At 44.9% G+C, this 13,039-nt stretch overlaps 1 protein-coding gene across 1 annotated transcript in view; it reads left to right on the top strand.

The window, feature by feature from the left end:
• Positions 1 to 4,234: 4,234 nt before the first annotated feature.
• PDZD8 (PDZ domain containing 8) overlaps positions 4,235 to 13,039 on the top strand; it is a 77,054-nt gene continuing 68,249 nt past the window's right edge. The window contains exon 1 of the mRNA XM_082719191.1: positions 4,235 to 7,251. Coding sequence (XP_082575317.1) covers positions 6,380 to 7,251 — 872 coding nt within the window. The 5' untranslated portion in view covers positions 4,235 to 6,379. The remainder of the gene's footprint in view (positions 7,252 to 13,039) is intronic.

The raw sequence follows: 13,039 nt of genomic DNA, 5'->3' as shown, positions 1-13,039 counted from the left end.
TATGAAATCTATGATAAGCAAAATATTAAGATTTAAAATAAAGACTGCCTTGACAATGACATGCCAAAATATAGTGGAGCCGAGGACAAAAGGAAAAATTTGAATCCCTGCATATACATTTTTATGTTTTTTGTTTTTTTAAGTAGGTTCTACGCCCAGCATGGACCCCAATGCAGGGTTTGAACTCACAACCCTGAGATCAAGACCTGAGCGGAGATCAAGAGTCAACTGCTTAACTGACCAGTTGCCCCATTTTTATGTATTTGTAATGGCTAATGTATTCCAGAACATTAAACTAGCTGAAAATACATCAGAAGTTTGAAAAGTAGGCACATTAAAGTTTACATCGTCTAAACATTTTGTACCCCTAACAAAGTTTATTATAATTTTACTTTCCTGGATTTAAATGGAACCAAATTTGTCAATAGTATCTTCAAATTCTACTTCTGGAGTGGTGAAAAAAGAAGCTGAAGTATAAGCCAAGGCCAGACCACAAAAGCCACTTGTTGACCTTGCTCATGAGTTTGGAGGGCATCCTAAAGGGGTGCTGCCCTAAAATGAAAGGCTGGAGGTTAATCAGCTTGTCCAAATCTCTGCTCTTCCACTTAGCGATCCTTAGTACCTCATCTGCATTAAATGTCTGTTTTCTCACCCATAAACTGGTTATGATACTACCTACCCCAAAAGGCAATTGAGAGAATGTCAATGCTTCTAAAGCTCAATGCTTCCCAGTTACAGTGTGCTTGATGAAAGAGGGACATTTCTATTAATATGGCTGTGGGAAGCCATTGGAGAAATCTTAGCAACAAAGGGACAGGATCAGATTTGTCCTGGAAAAGATCACTATAGCGACAAGTTATAGGAGGCACGATGGGCAGAGTGACTGGGTAGGGCATAACTGAAGAAGTAAAGTCATGGCAAGTGAGAGGAAGGGGGCAAGAAATGGGCTTTAGTGATAGGGAGACAGGGAGACACATCTGAGATATACTAAGGGGTATAAAGAACATAAGAGAGTAAGGAGGGCAAGTAAAGTTTGAACATGTGGGTGAATGGTAGGGAACACAGAGGAAGAGCCAGCTTGAGAAGGCTGGTTGTAAGGTGAAGCCATTAGGATTCCATTTGACTGAATGCTACAGAAAACCCAAGGCTGCTCTGGTAGTTCCAAGAAGTCATCAAGGACCCAGGCATCTGTCTGCTTTGCCATCTTTTAGCAGATGGCTTCCATCATCAAACTTATCTCAAGGTCCAGAAGAACTGCTGGAGCTCCCCAAATCTTGACTTTATTTCAGACAGCCAGAAGATGGAACAAGAGAGGAGAGCAAAATAGTATCACTTACAGCTGAGTCAATTCCCTTTGAGAGACTTCCAGAAGGACCTCACCCCATACTTCATACAGATCAGAAATCAGTCATGTGGACACATCCAAGCATAAGGGAGACTGGGGAATAGGAGTCTTTTATCTAGGTACATTGTCATTTGTGATAAAATGGGAGTTCTCTTATTGAGAAAGAAGGGGAGAAAGACAACAGGCAGGCAACCAGCAGTGTCTGCCAGGGGGGAGACCTTCAGTTTTGATCAAGTTGAGATGAAGACATCTTGAGAATAGGCGGGAGAGAAGGGTGGTTGGAGAGGTGTGAGTTGAAGTCTCCAGAACTGGTCATCATTCAGGTAAAGGATGTGGAGTAAAAAAAGAAGAGGGCCAAGTAGAGAATTGTGGAGTCACTCCAAACTCTATAGGCTAGAGGAGGAGGAGGAGCCATAAAAATCAAACCCAAACAAACAAAAACAGAAGGGGAGCACAAGGAGAATTAAGTTGAATCCTATTGAATCACTTGGGGTCCAAAATAATGCAGAGATTTTTAGAGATCAATAACACTTCTCTGCCTTACCTGAATTCTGAACCAACTAGAAATGAGCATTGGTGCCAAGCAGATACCGGGTATGGTGATGGAGAAAAATGCTCAGTTGCTTTGAGGGCCCAAATGAGAATGAAGATCGTAAATTTAAAGATGCAGAGGGGAGGAAGTAGTTGAATGGGCTGAGGTTCTGCAGGTAGAGATAATGGAAAGAAAAAGGAAAATGCCATGGTCTTGGCATAAAAGTCTTTGGAGCTTTACAAAGACTGAAAAACAGAATCTAAACTTGCTTTGACATTCAAACTCTCCCTAATTCAGCTCAAGCCTGCTTTACCATCTCACCTCCACCACCTCACCTCCCTGCACTAGAATTATTTACACCACTCTCCAGCCATCCTGGTCCCAATTTCTCTAAACTGCTGGATTTCCAGCTTCTGAGCTTTGGCCTCCTTCTGATTAGAATGCCCTCCTAGTCATCAAAGGCCAACAAAAATTCTTCAGCCAGAATGAACTGTTCACCCCCTATTGGACTAGAATTGTCATTCTCAGTCCTCTCCACTTTCTTGGCTAAGTTGCTTGACACACCACCAACCAGAAGAGGCAAGCTCCTTGGGCATAAATGATTGGATTGGTATAGTCCTTTCTGGGTTTTTCTCTCCCAATGCTTGATATTGAAACAGAAGGACACATTAGGCACCAGGAACATAGGACCCTCTAGATCTGGGTGCAGAGCTGGTGTCTTCCTAAGCTGTCTACATGCTGAGGTTAACGGGGCAGTTGGGAGCCTTGGGGAGGAAAATGGCAGAGACTTGCAGAGAGGTGTAGCAACATGGTACCGGGTAGGTGGGGCGAGAGAATACGAGCTAGAGAAACAGCCCTCTCTGTCCTAGGTTTCTGAGAGAGCCCCACAAGAGCTGAGCACCTTGAAGCTGAGTTCCTGTATTGTTTACATGAATCCAACTTCAGTCAAGTGAGCTTGGGGCAGTTTCTCCTCCTTGTGATTTACTCTCCCCATCCCAGAACTGGTAAGGCTCTGTTCTGACAGTGCACTGGGTTCCATCTCTTCACATCAGTTATGTCGGTATGTGTCTTCTTCCACCAGGCCCTGGCAGCCCTGAGAGCTGGGACTCTGGGATTCTGGGACTCCGGGACTCTGTCCGATTCATTCCAGACCCCAAGCCAGGCACACATTGGATGCTGAAGCACAGTCACTGAATTCTGTGACAGTTCACAGAATGGTGTGATGTATCATTCTAAAATGGTGTGATGTATCATTCTAATTTTCTCTCTGCTTCCCCCGCCCCCCATTTTGTGATATTGAGTCATTTTACATCATTTTTATCAAATTCATATTTTATGCTACTCACAAATTCTCCATATTCACCTGCTTTGGCTTTCTCATCCTGTTTGGTGTTCAGTATAAAGAATTCAGACTTGAACAGCGAAAGTGGTCCATGCCTCTCTCTAGTTAGTGAGGATGCTAGTCTTAGAAGCATCCCGTCTTGCAGGATTCAACCTCCTTTACCCACGAAATGGATACTTCCCATGAAGTCTGTTGGGGCAGCTTAATTTCAATGATGTCACTTAAAACTCATTAAAAGGTCAGCAGGCAGGCTAAATGCAACTTCTTCCATCAAAAACCTACTCAGAATCATGGATTTTCAGAGCTGGGGCCAAAGGTTCTTAGACTTTTGAGTTTCTATGAACTAGGATTGATTTTTTTTAAAAGGTTGCTGAATTTATGTTCTTCCAGGGAACTCCATTACAAATAATAAGCTTCTATTAGCACAACATCATCTCCTGCAAGGCACGGGACAGCCCCCATAGTAGAGGACCTTTTTGCTCCAAACAGCGATATTGCAGAGGTTAAGAAACCCTGGGTTGGCTAAATGACCTAGCAAAATAAAAGGCAAAAGAAACAAAGGTCCCAAGCGGGTAAACCTTTGCAGGGCGCGACATGGAGTAGGTTGGCCAAGTAGGTTGTGATGGGGTCAGCAAGTCAGGGGCAAGACTCGTTACCCCAGACCTGGATAAGGCCAACACTTATGGACATTTTGATGTTATTATTGTTGTTAGAGACAGAGAGAGAATCCAAGAGCACACACACACAGTGGGGGAGGGGCAGAGGGAGAAGGAGAGAGAGAATCTTAAGCAGGCTCCACATCCAGCGCAGAGTCCCATGATCTCACAACGCAGAGATCATGACCTGAGCAGAAATCAAGAGCAGGGACACTTAACCAACTGAACCACCCAGGCGCCCCAAACATTTTGATTTTTAAAAGGAATAAGGCACATAAGATGTTTAACACTGAGCCTGGCACACAGACTGTTCTCTAGAAATATTTTTATTTATAATAACACTGTAATTAATAAAATCATTAGAGGTGTTTAGTAAGTGTTAGCCATTTTTAACAACAGGGAAACATTTTTTTTTTTTTTATCTTCCCAAAAGGCATGCTGAGCTCCTTCATGGATTTGGAGTGACAAGTTTTGCTGGGGAATGGAGGGACTCTGTAAAATGGATTGAGAAGATTCAGGATTTCCAGAGACAATCTGAGGGGTGAGAAGGGACCGGAAGACGGGAGAGGAGGGAGGAGCCTGTGAGATAGAGTGCCACACCATGGCACATGAGTTATGAATAAGGTTTTTGGGTCAAAACTGAGATAAAGTCTACAATTCCCATTTGGGTTGAAACCATGTAGAACTGAGACAGGAGTCCTGAAGCAGAAGCCAGGAGTCAAAGGCAATCACAAGTAAAGACATTGCCGGAGTTCCCAGAAATCTTAACAGGGCCTTGGACTTCCATAGCATGTGGAGTATGGGGTTTAAGTCCAGCTCCTCAGCCAGCACCTGTCTGACATTCTCCCAGTAAAGGAGCCATTCTCGTCTCACCTGGACAGGAGTAAGGCCTGGTTCCAAAGTTCTGTGCCTGCTCCAGCTGGGTTAAAATGGGATGCAACTCTGTCTTTGTTCTAGAATCACCCAGATTTGAGACGATCGCTAGCTTGAAGATCTTCCAGGGCCAGAGAGAGAGGCGGTGCCCTGGCCCTTAGGGCCACTGAAGGTCCTCCTGACTTTTAAGTAGGGAACATCTGTCTGACCTCTGTAGGACTAGAGGTAGAATTGTTGTGGTGTCCAAGCGGCAAGAGCCACATAAGCATTTATGATGTAACAACCAAGTAGCCAGAGGACATGAGAGTCAACACTGTTCTGGGCAAACTGGATTCATTAACTCTGTGGCTTTGGTTCAGGTGCTACCCTGTGCAAAATCCCAAGTTCTTCCTGACCCTCCTCCCCAGCTCACACTTTCTGTGCACCAGGGAACCAGGAAACCCCCTTCCAACTCTAGCAATTTCGTGGTCACGGAACAGATTAGTAACGAAGGGCTTGGGAGTTAGTTTTAGACAAACCAGCCTCCACTGTGTGACCCTAGGCAACTTCTTTGCCTCTCTGTGCCAGTGTGTGCATCTGTAAAATGGGTGGGGGCTAAGTCTTCTAAGATGGACTTGGCACACACTGCAAGAGCCGGACGGTGAGCCACCATTCATCTTCTCATCATCTGGCAAATTCATCTCACTCATCAGCCCGGCTCCTCCCGGCTCTTTTCCTACCTTCTCATTTAAATCTCGAGTAGCCACTTTGCTGGTAAAGTTCGTTTGCATCTTACGCCGTTCTTCTCCGTCCCTCTTTCCCAGGCCCACCCTTCGCAGACGCAGAGCGTCTGCTGGCTGGACTGACGGTCGGTCGGCGACGGCGGTCTCTGAGGCAGCTCAGTCCTGTCCTCGGCTTGGGGTGTCTCCGAACGGCCGGCTCAGCTCCTCTGCGGCGCTGCCCTGCAGGGAAAGCCGCTGCCAGCCCATCTCTCAGGGGTGCGAGTGGAAGAACCACACTGCAGCAGAGGTAACAGGCAGGGACCGCGGCCAAAGGGGGGTGGGGAGCAGGCGCGTCAGAAGGTAACGGGAGGACCGGGATCAGGAACGCGCCACACCACCTACGCCCGGCCTCCTTATCCACCAACAGCGGCCCCAGTTATCTCCCCGGATCCCGTCGGCGACTCCAGAAGTGACAGCCACGTGGACCGCGGGGGAATGGAATGTTGGCGTGGGGGGCGGGGCTGGAAGGGCGCCCGGGAGGTGAAGAGGGACCCGCGTACGCGCGCCCGGGCGCAGAATGCCAGGCGACACCGCCGGGAGCGAGCACGCCCCTGACGTCACGCGCCGTTCGTCCAATGAGCACAGGCCTGAGGGCGTGCCGTTCCGCCCCCTCCGCCCCGCCGCCGCCGTCGCGGCTGCCGCCGCCACAGCAGCCGCGTCCCGGAGTGTCTGAGGAGTTGCGGGCCGCTGCGGGCTCGGGCGTCGCACCGCGCCTGCCGGAGCCGCCGAACGAGGCCCAGGGAGCCGCCTGCCCCAACCCCGCCGCCCGATGTCCTCAAGATGGAGGCAGCGGGGGCGGCGACGTGAAGAGAGCGGCGCTGTGGGCGCGGGAGCGGGGGCCCGGGCGGCCCGGGCGGAGGCGGTGCCGGGATGGGGCTGCTGCTCATGATTCTGGCGTCGGCCGTGCTGGGCTCCTTCCTCACGCTCCTCACCCAGTTCTTGCTGCTGTACCGCAAACAGCCCGAGCCGCCGCCGGACGAGGCGGCCCGCGCGGGCGACGGCTTCCGCTACATCAAGCCGGTGCCGGGCCTGGCCCTGAGGGAGTACCTTTATGGCGGCGGCGGGGCTGAGGAGCCCTCCGGCGGGCCCCCCGAGGGCGGCGCGACCCCGGCCCCCGCCCTCGAGACCCCCGCCCCGCCGACGCGGGAGACCTGCTACTTCCTCAACGCCACCATCCTGTTCCTGTTCCGGGAGCTGCGGGACACCGCACTGGCTCGCCGCTGGGTCACCAAGAAGATCAAGGTGGAGTTCGAGGAGCTGCTGCAGACCAAGACGGCCGGGCGCCTGCTGGAGGGACTGAGTCTGCGGGACGTGTTCCTGGGCGAGACGGTGCCCTTCATCAAGACCATCCGCCTCCTGCGGCCGGTGGTGCCCTCGGCCAGCGGGGAGTCGGACGGCCCCGAGGGGGAGACCCTGCCCGCCACCTCCCCCGAGGAGCTGGCCTTCGAGGCGGAGGTGGAGTACAACGGGGGCTTCCACCTGGCCATCGACGTGGACCTGGTCTTCGGCAAGTCCGCCTACCTGTTCGTCAAGCTGTCCCGGGTCGTGGGGAGGCTGCGCTTCGTTCTCACGCGCGTGCCCTTCACCCACTGGTTCTTCTCCTTCGTGGAGGACCCGCTGATCGACTTTGAGGTGCGCTCCCAGTTTGAAGGGCGGCCTATGCCCCAGCTCACCTCCATCATCGTCAACCAGCTCAAGAAGATCATCAAGCGCAAGCACACTCTCCCGAGTTACAAGATCAGGTGAGAGGGAGGGAGGTGAGGGAGGGACACCCCTCGGGCGCGGGGACCTAGGCGCGGGGGATCCGGGCCTGGGCGGGGTGCTGCCGCCTGCGTGCAATGGGAAGGGCAGAGGCTCCTCCCCAGCCTTTGCTTTTCCAGGGATCTCCCCAACCCTGGCGGGACACTACCCGGGGAGGGAGGCGAGTAGCGCATACATTCGTCGCTGCCAGAGGGCATCAGGATGAGCCAGAAGCCTTCTCGCGTGTTCGTGGGCACTCAGGGTGCTGTCGGCGTGGGTAGGAGCAGCACGTTGAAAATGGCAGGGCGGCCGGCCCCCCTAGTCGGCTTTGGGACTGGTGAGAAACGGGTCCTGTCTGCGGTTGCGGCATTGAGGGCGGTTTTGCAGCATCACCTTGACCACGTTGAGAAATTGTTGCCGGACCCAAAGTACAGGCATGGGAAAGAAGTGTGGGGAGCCCGAGGCTGTTGTATTTTGCAACTGCAGGCCACTTTTGCAGTTGGCGCTTGGGCAACTTTCAGGGCAGAGATGCAGTATGCGTTGTAAAGGAATACTTCCCACAGCGAATTGAAAGCCGGTTGGGAGCCTCTACCTGTGGTAGTTCTCTGTAGGTTTTGTGTTAATGTCATCTTCCCCTTTGGGGTAGGTTCTGTAGCACAGACTTAGATGCTGCCCTTGGTGTGTCGGCTCTGGCTGCGAGTTTCTCACACAGTACCTGAGATCAGCCTGCAGATGGAATGTTAATGATCGGTAGTGATTGCAACTTTCTAAAGCTCTCCTGTATGTGGTGGCTTCATTTTCATTGAATATACTGTTTTGATTAATGGTCCAGGTTTTTTGGTTTTGGGTGGCTTGTTTGTTTGTTTGAACGGGAAAGGAAGTTTTGTAGGGATGGGGCTTCATCTACTTTAGTCTGAATTGTTGGAGTGGAAAAGGGTCCTACATGGCTGTTTCTTCAAAATCAGCTGAATTTCTTATGTCACTTTCGGTCCTCTAATTTTCTGTTCATTAAAATGCTTGACTCTTGGATTTGTCCTTCCTTATAGAAGTGTGTCAGTCTGGTGTTTGCCTTACCTAGTGTCCTCTAGTTGCATATTTCTGGATCACTAATTTTCTACCAAAGTGTCAAACAACAGTGACCCAGGTAATCCAGAGATATTTTATATTTGGGTTATTGACTTGTGTATGTGGCAGATAGGCCTTCCTAATTATGTTTTGTTTAGGCTAATAGCATAGAGTGAAAGCTTAAAACTGTTGAGTGGCAGGAGAAATTTACTTTATAATGGATATAGTTCCATAGATTTGCAGAGGGTGGTGAACTGGTTGTTCACTGTGTTTGATTTCCCATTCTGTGAAGAACAACATACTTTGCGAAACCTACGCTTCAAGCTTTGGAATGTAAGTGACTAAATTATAAATGAGTTCTGGTATCTAACCAGTAAGATGTTTATTTATAGTAATGTGTTGCTAGGAAAATAATGAGAAAAAATTACAGATTTTGGTATTCTGTTTTCTGGGTAACTTTCAGGTAATAAAATTTGAGTATGCTCTTATTTGCGGGGTTATTTGCAGAATTGATTATTCTGCAAAGAACAATTAGGTGGCAATTAGGTTGGGTATCATTTTGAGGGTTCTTGTTTTTTTTTGTTTTTTTTTTTTTTAATGTAGACTTGGAATTCAATTAAATCGGAAGGAAATTATGAATAGCAGGTATGGAGACATTAGTGGGTTTTATTGCTTTGAAGGAACTTTATCATTGAATAGCATCACCATTTAACATACAGCAAAATTGCTTTCATTTACTATGTCCAAAGAGATTTTTTTAAAAACAGCCTGTGTCTGGTTATGTATGATAGTTCAAATTTTAAACCTCAGACATTAAGTAGTCACCTCCAGAAATGTGCACGTTTGTGCTCTTTATATTAGAAGGCATTTCGGTGGTAAATCAGTAAATACTAACAGAATTTACCACTTAATCTGCAAATGTTTGTTGTACACCTGCTATGTGCTTATCATTGTTTAGGTGTTGGGGCTTCAGTACTGAACAGCCTCAACCATTGTGGAGCCTAAAGTTTAATGAGAACTGAGTTAGCAGTACTTAATATGATTTAACTAGAATGTGATTGATTAATAGAAGGTTGAAGTAACTAGGCAGCTGATTTTAGGAAGTAAAGGAAAATAATAGGAGTGTGAGGATGAAATGGGCTGCTCCAGGAAGTGTTGAGTTCTCTTCTCTATGTAGCTCTTTTGCCAGAAGTATTTTAAGCTACTGATGTTGTGGAGCGGATTCAGATTTCAGTTAAGAGAATGAATTAAAATACATTTAAGATGCATCACAATTCTCTTAATGAGAATTAAAGTAGCTGTTGTTTACCCTTTTATATAGACAGGGGAGTAGTGCTCAGAGTAGTTAAATAACTTGCTTAAAGTCACACAGCTGTTATGTAGTGAATTCCAGCCCTGATAAAGCCAGAGCTGCCTTTTTCCATTCAACTCTATCACCTTGTTCTTAACATTTTGTTTTTTGTTTTTTAAAAGTACACTATCAATATAACATATATATATATGGAGGTAACTTTACAAATCAACTGAGAACTCTGAGAAGAGTGTAACTAAAGATTTTTTTTCTTACATTGGAAATTTTGAGAGCGGATCCTTTAAAGGTTAAATCTTTGGGTGCTGCCCCACATAGTATTTCTTTTTTAATCCAGCAGATTTTGTTTCCAAATAGAAGGTCTGCTAGTTTATCCTTTTTAGCCATCTAATCTACTTAGAGCTAAAGCAGTAAAGAAAATTCTATCGAGTCTTGGGATCCTTTGGCACTTTAATTATTATATAACAGAAATACCTTGCCAGTTAACGTTGTTACTTCTCCCTACCCTTTATTTATTTTTCCATTTCATGTTGCTAAAGTGAAGGTGGCCTATGAGGAATGCCAGTTACTGATGTCTCAATCTAGAGATTCAAGGAGGTCAAGTGGTTGCTTTCTAAGGATTATGATGATTAACACTTCATTTTATCCAACTAACATAGTTTGTAAAACATTATAATATTTTTAAAGGAATTATTATAGTACACATTTCCCATATATTATAATTTAGTCTTATTAATATAATTCTAAGTTCATCTCCCTCAAATGTTGTTTTGAATTTTTTCCCTAAAATGTATACTTTAAAATAGTAAATTAAAGTACTAGTATTGGGGGGGAGCTACCAAGTTTTGTTTTGTTTTTTTAATTAACCCAAAAATTAGTCTTAGGAAAGTAAGTTTACCACTAATATTTATGATTACATGAAATCTGAGTAATAGTCTGGGGAAGTTTAGAATTTCGGAGTCACCTACTTGAGATTCTTACTGATGCTTCTCTTCCTAGTCTGTTATTGCTATGTTTTACCCCTGGTTGCATACTGAAAGGCCAAATTCTGTTTGCAGGTACTTTTTATTCGGCCTCATGGTATTTTTGTTTGTTTCGTAATTGCCAGTACTTTAAAAGGGAAGATTTTGCATGATTTGGACTACTGACTTCTCTTCGAAGACATTGGATAATCTTGTTGCACCAGGCCTGCATTCCTTATAGCAATAACAGGTTGGAGAAATAGGTCTGGTAGCAGCTGCAGGAAGTTCTTATGCCCGGTTTATAGTCCCCACCTACTTGCTAATGGTAGTTGTCTGGCCTGGCATCATATGAATTTGAGATCCTTCCTAAATAGGGAGTAATACTGTTGCTAATCAGTGAAAATGGGGAGTACTGGATAGTAAAGGGCGATAATTATTACCCTTCTTTAAACATTATTATCTTTCAAGGGACTTTCATTGAGCAATTTTATTTTATAAAAGACTTTGATATAATGTTGAATTTTTTTTAAAAAATCATTCTACCAGAAGTTTTTTAAGAATCCTTGGAAACATTTTCCATTCTCTGCAGTACATTGGTAGTAAGTGCACAGTAGCTGTTTCTCAGTTGAGTGTGGTGGATTTTTGCTTCGATGTCAAGTGGGTCATTAACTATATACAAATACTTCTCTGATCTACAAATAAGGAGACATCTACTTGTTGATTTTTGAATTTGATGAGTGCGTGTGGAACAAATATTTGGGGGAAACTTCACTCTTCAGGCTCATAGAATATCTTCTGAATATGGCTATTTTTGTCATAACTGTTCCTTTACTTGTGGAAACTTTTTGAATATTCCTGCTGACTAGAGATCAAGGAGGACCACTGTCCCACCAAAAGCAAGGACTGGACTGTATTTAGTTAGGTAGAGCTTCTTAACATGTTTTTATTTACCTGTGTCTTCTCTAAGTATACCATTAATTTCAGAGAACTAAATTAGGCTTGGTCTGGAAAGCCTCATACTGTATAATGTGGTTTGTAATTGAATTATTTTTTCTTTGTCTTATGAGATGAGGAAGAAAAACATTTACTCATACTGTTAATTATAGCTTTCTCATTTTACTGATTATTTGAAGTAAAGTTGTGTTTTTTTTTTTTTTTTTAAGATTTATTTGTTTTAGAGAGAGAGAGTGCAAGCACATATGTGGGAGGGGCAGAGGGAGAGAGAAGCTCAACCAGACTCGGCTCTGAGTGTGAGCCCGACACAGGGCTTGATCGCAGGACCCCGAGATCATCATCTGAGCTGAAACCAAGAGTCAGATGCTTAACTGACTGTGCCACCCAGCCATCCTGTATAGATGAAAAAAAAAAAGCTTTCAAAGTGAATCTACTGAAAGCTGACAAAATCATTTGTAAGTGTCCTGTAGTATATTTATTCACTTAACTCTTCCATACATTTTATGTGGACAACTCTTAAAGGGTGTCTTAGGTTGGAAAATATTTTACAATAGCTTCCAAATTCCTTAGTGATTGTAGGAATTATAGTTTTACTTACTAACATCGGTAGGAAATATAACCTTTGATACTTTGGGAGAGTACAGATAGGGACATTATTGTATCACTGTAGCTGTTCTGGAGTAATGATGTAATAGTAGCTAGTTTTTTAATCTGTTGTGCTTTGGTTTTCCTGCTTCTCAGATGAATATCTATATAAACAGAATTGAAAGATCATTGTCTTAGATAAATAAAATTGTTTTTAAAATATATATTTTCAATAACTGTTCCCTAAAGACTAGCATACCTAGTGTTATGGTAGGTGTGGTGAAGGATTAAAATGGTTATAATGTAGTTCATGCTTTTAAGCTGGTTAGTCTTTTTGGAGAAAACAGAACAGTTGAACCTCATTATAATGGCATCTTGGATATATTTGAGACCTTCCGTTTTGTGAGGAACAGAAAGAGGAGAGGTCAGTATCTCTGCTGATGAATGTGTCGTATAATATTTTGTGACCTTAGGTCCTTGGTACACCTAAATATACTCCCATTAATTCTGGTTTTACTTTTTTCAAGTGGGATTTTCTTAAGCTTTTTTGTGATTTGGACATTTATAACACTTTAGATGGAAAATAACATATTGATAAATTAAATCTCTGCCCTAGAAACGATTCACACATTGAAGGAAGAAGAGTAATTATGAGGAGACTATTAGTTTCTAATGAGTAACGTGCATGTCTGCTGGCTGTCCAGGAAAACCCCAGTTAGTTTCTGGAAATAACCAAAGCCGATCATTATAAAGTAAATTATATGGGAGGGGCATACCCACTGATCAAACACTTAATATTGAGTTATAAATATCACTAATGATCTATCATATGAGGCACAGGCTAGGATAATAAAATCAGTTTGCTAACTATATGCCAAGGACTGTGTGGGCAGTTCTGTACACTTGCTGCCACAA

This window comes from Mustela nivalis (assembly GCF_964662115.1).
Source record: "Mustela nivalis genome assembly, chromosome: 2".
Lineage (NCBI taxonomy): Eukaryota > Metazoa > Chordata > Mammalia > Carnivora > Mustelidae > Mustela > Mustela nivalis.
The sequence above is the reverse complement of the archived record's forward strand: the minus strand, read 5'-3'. Positions and strand labels throughout refer to the sequence as shown.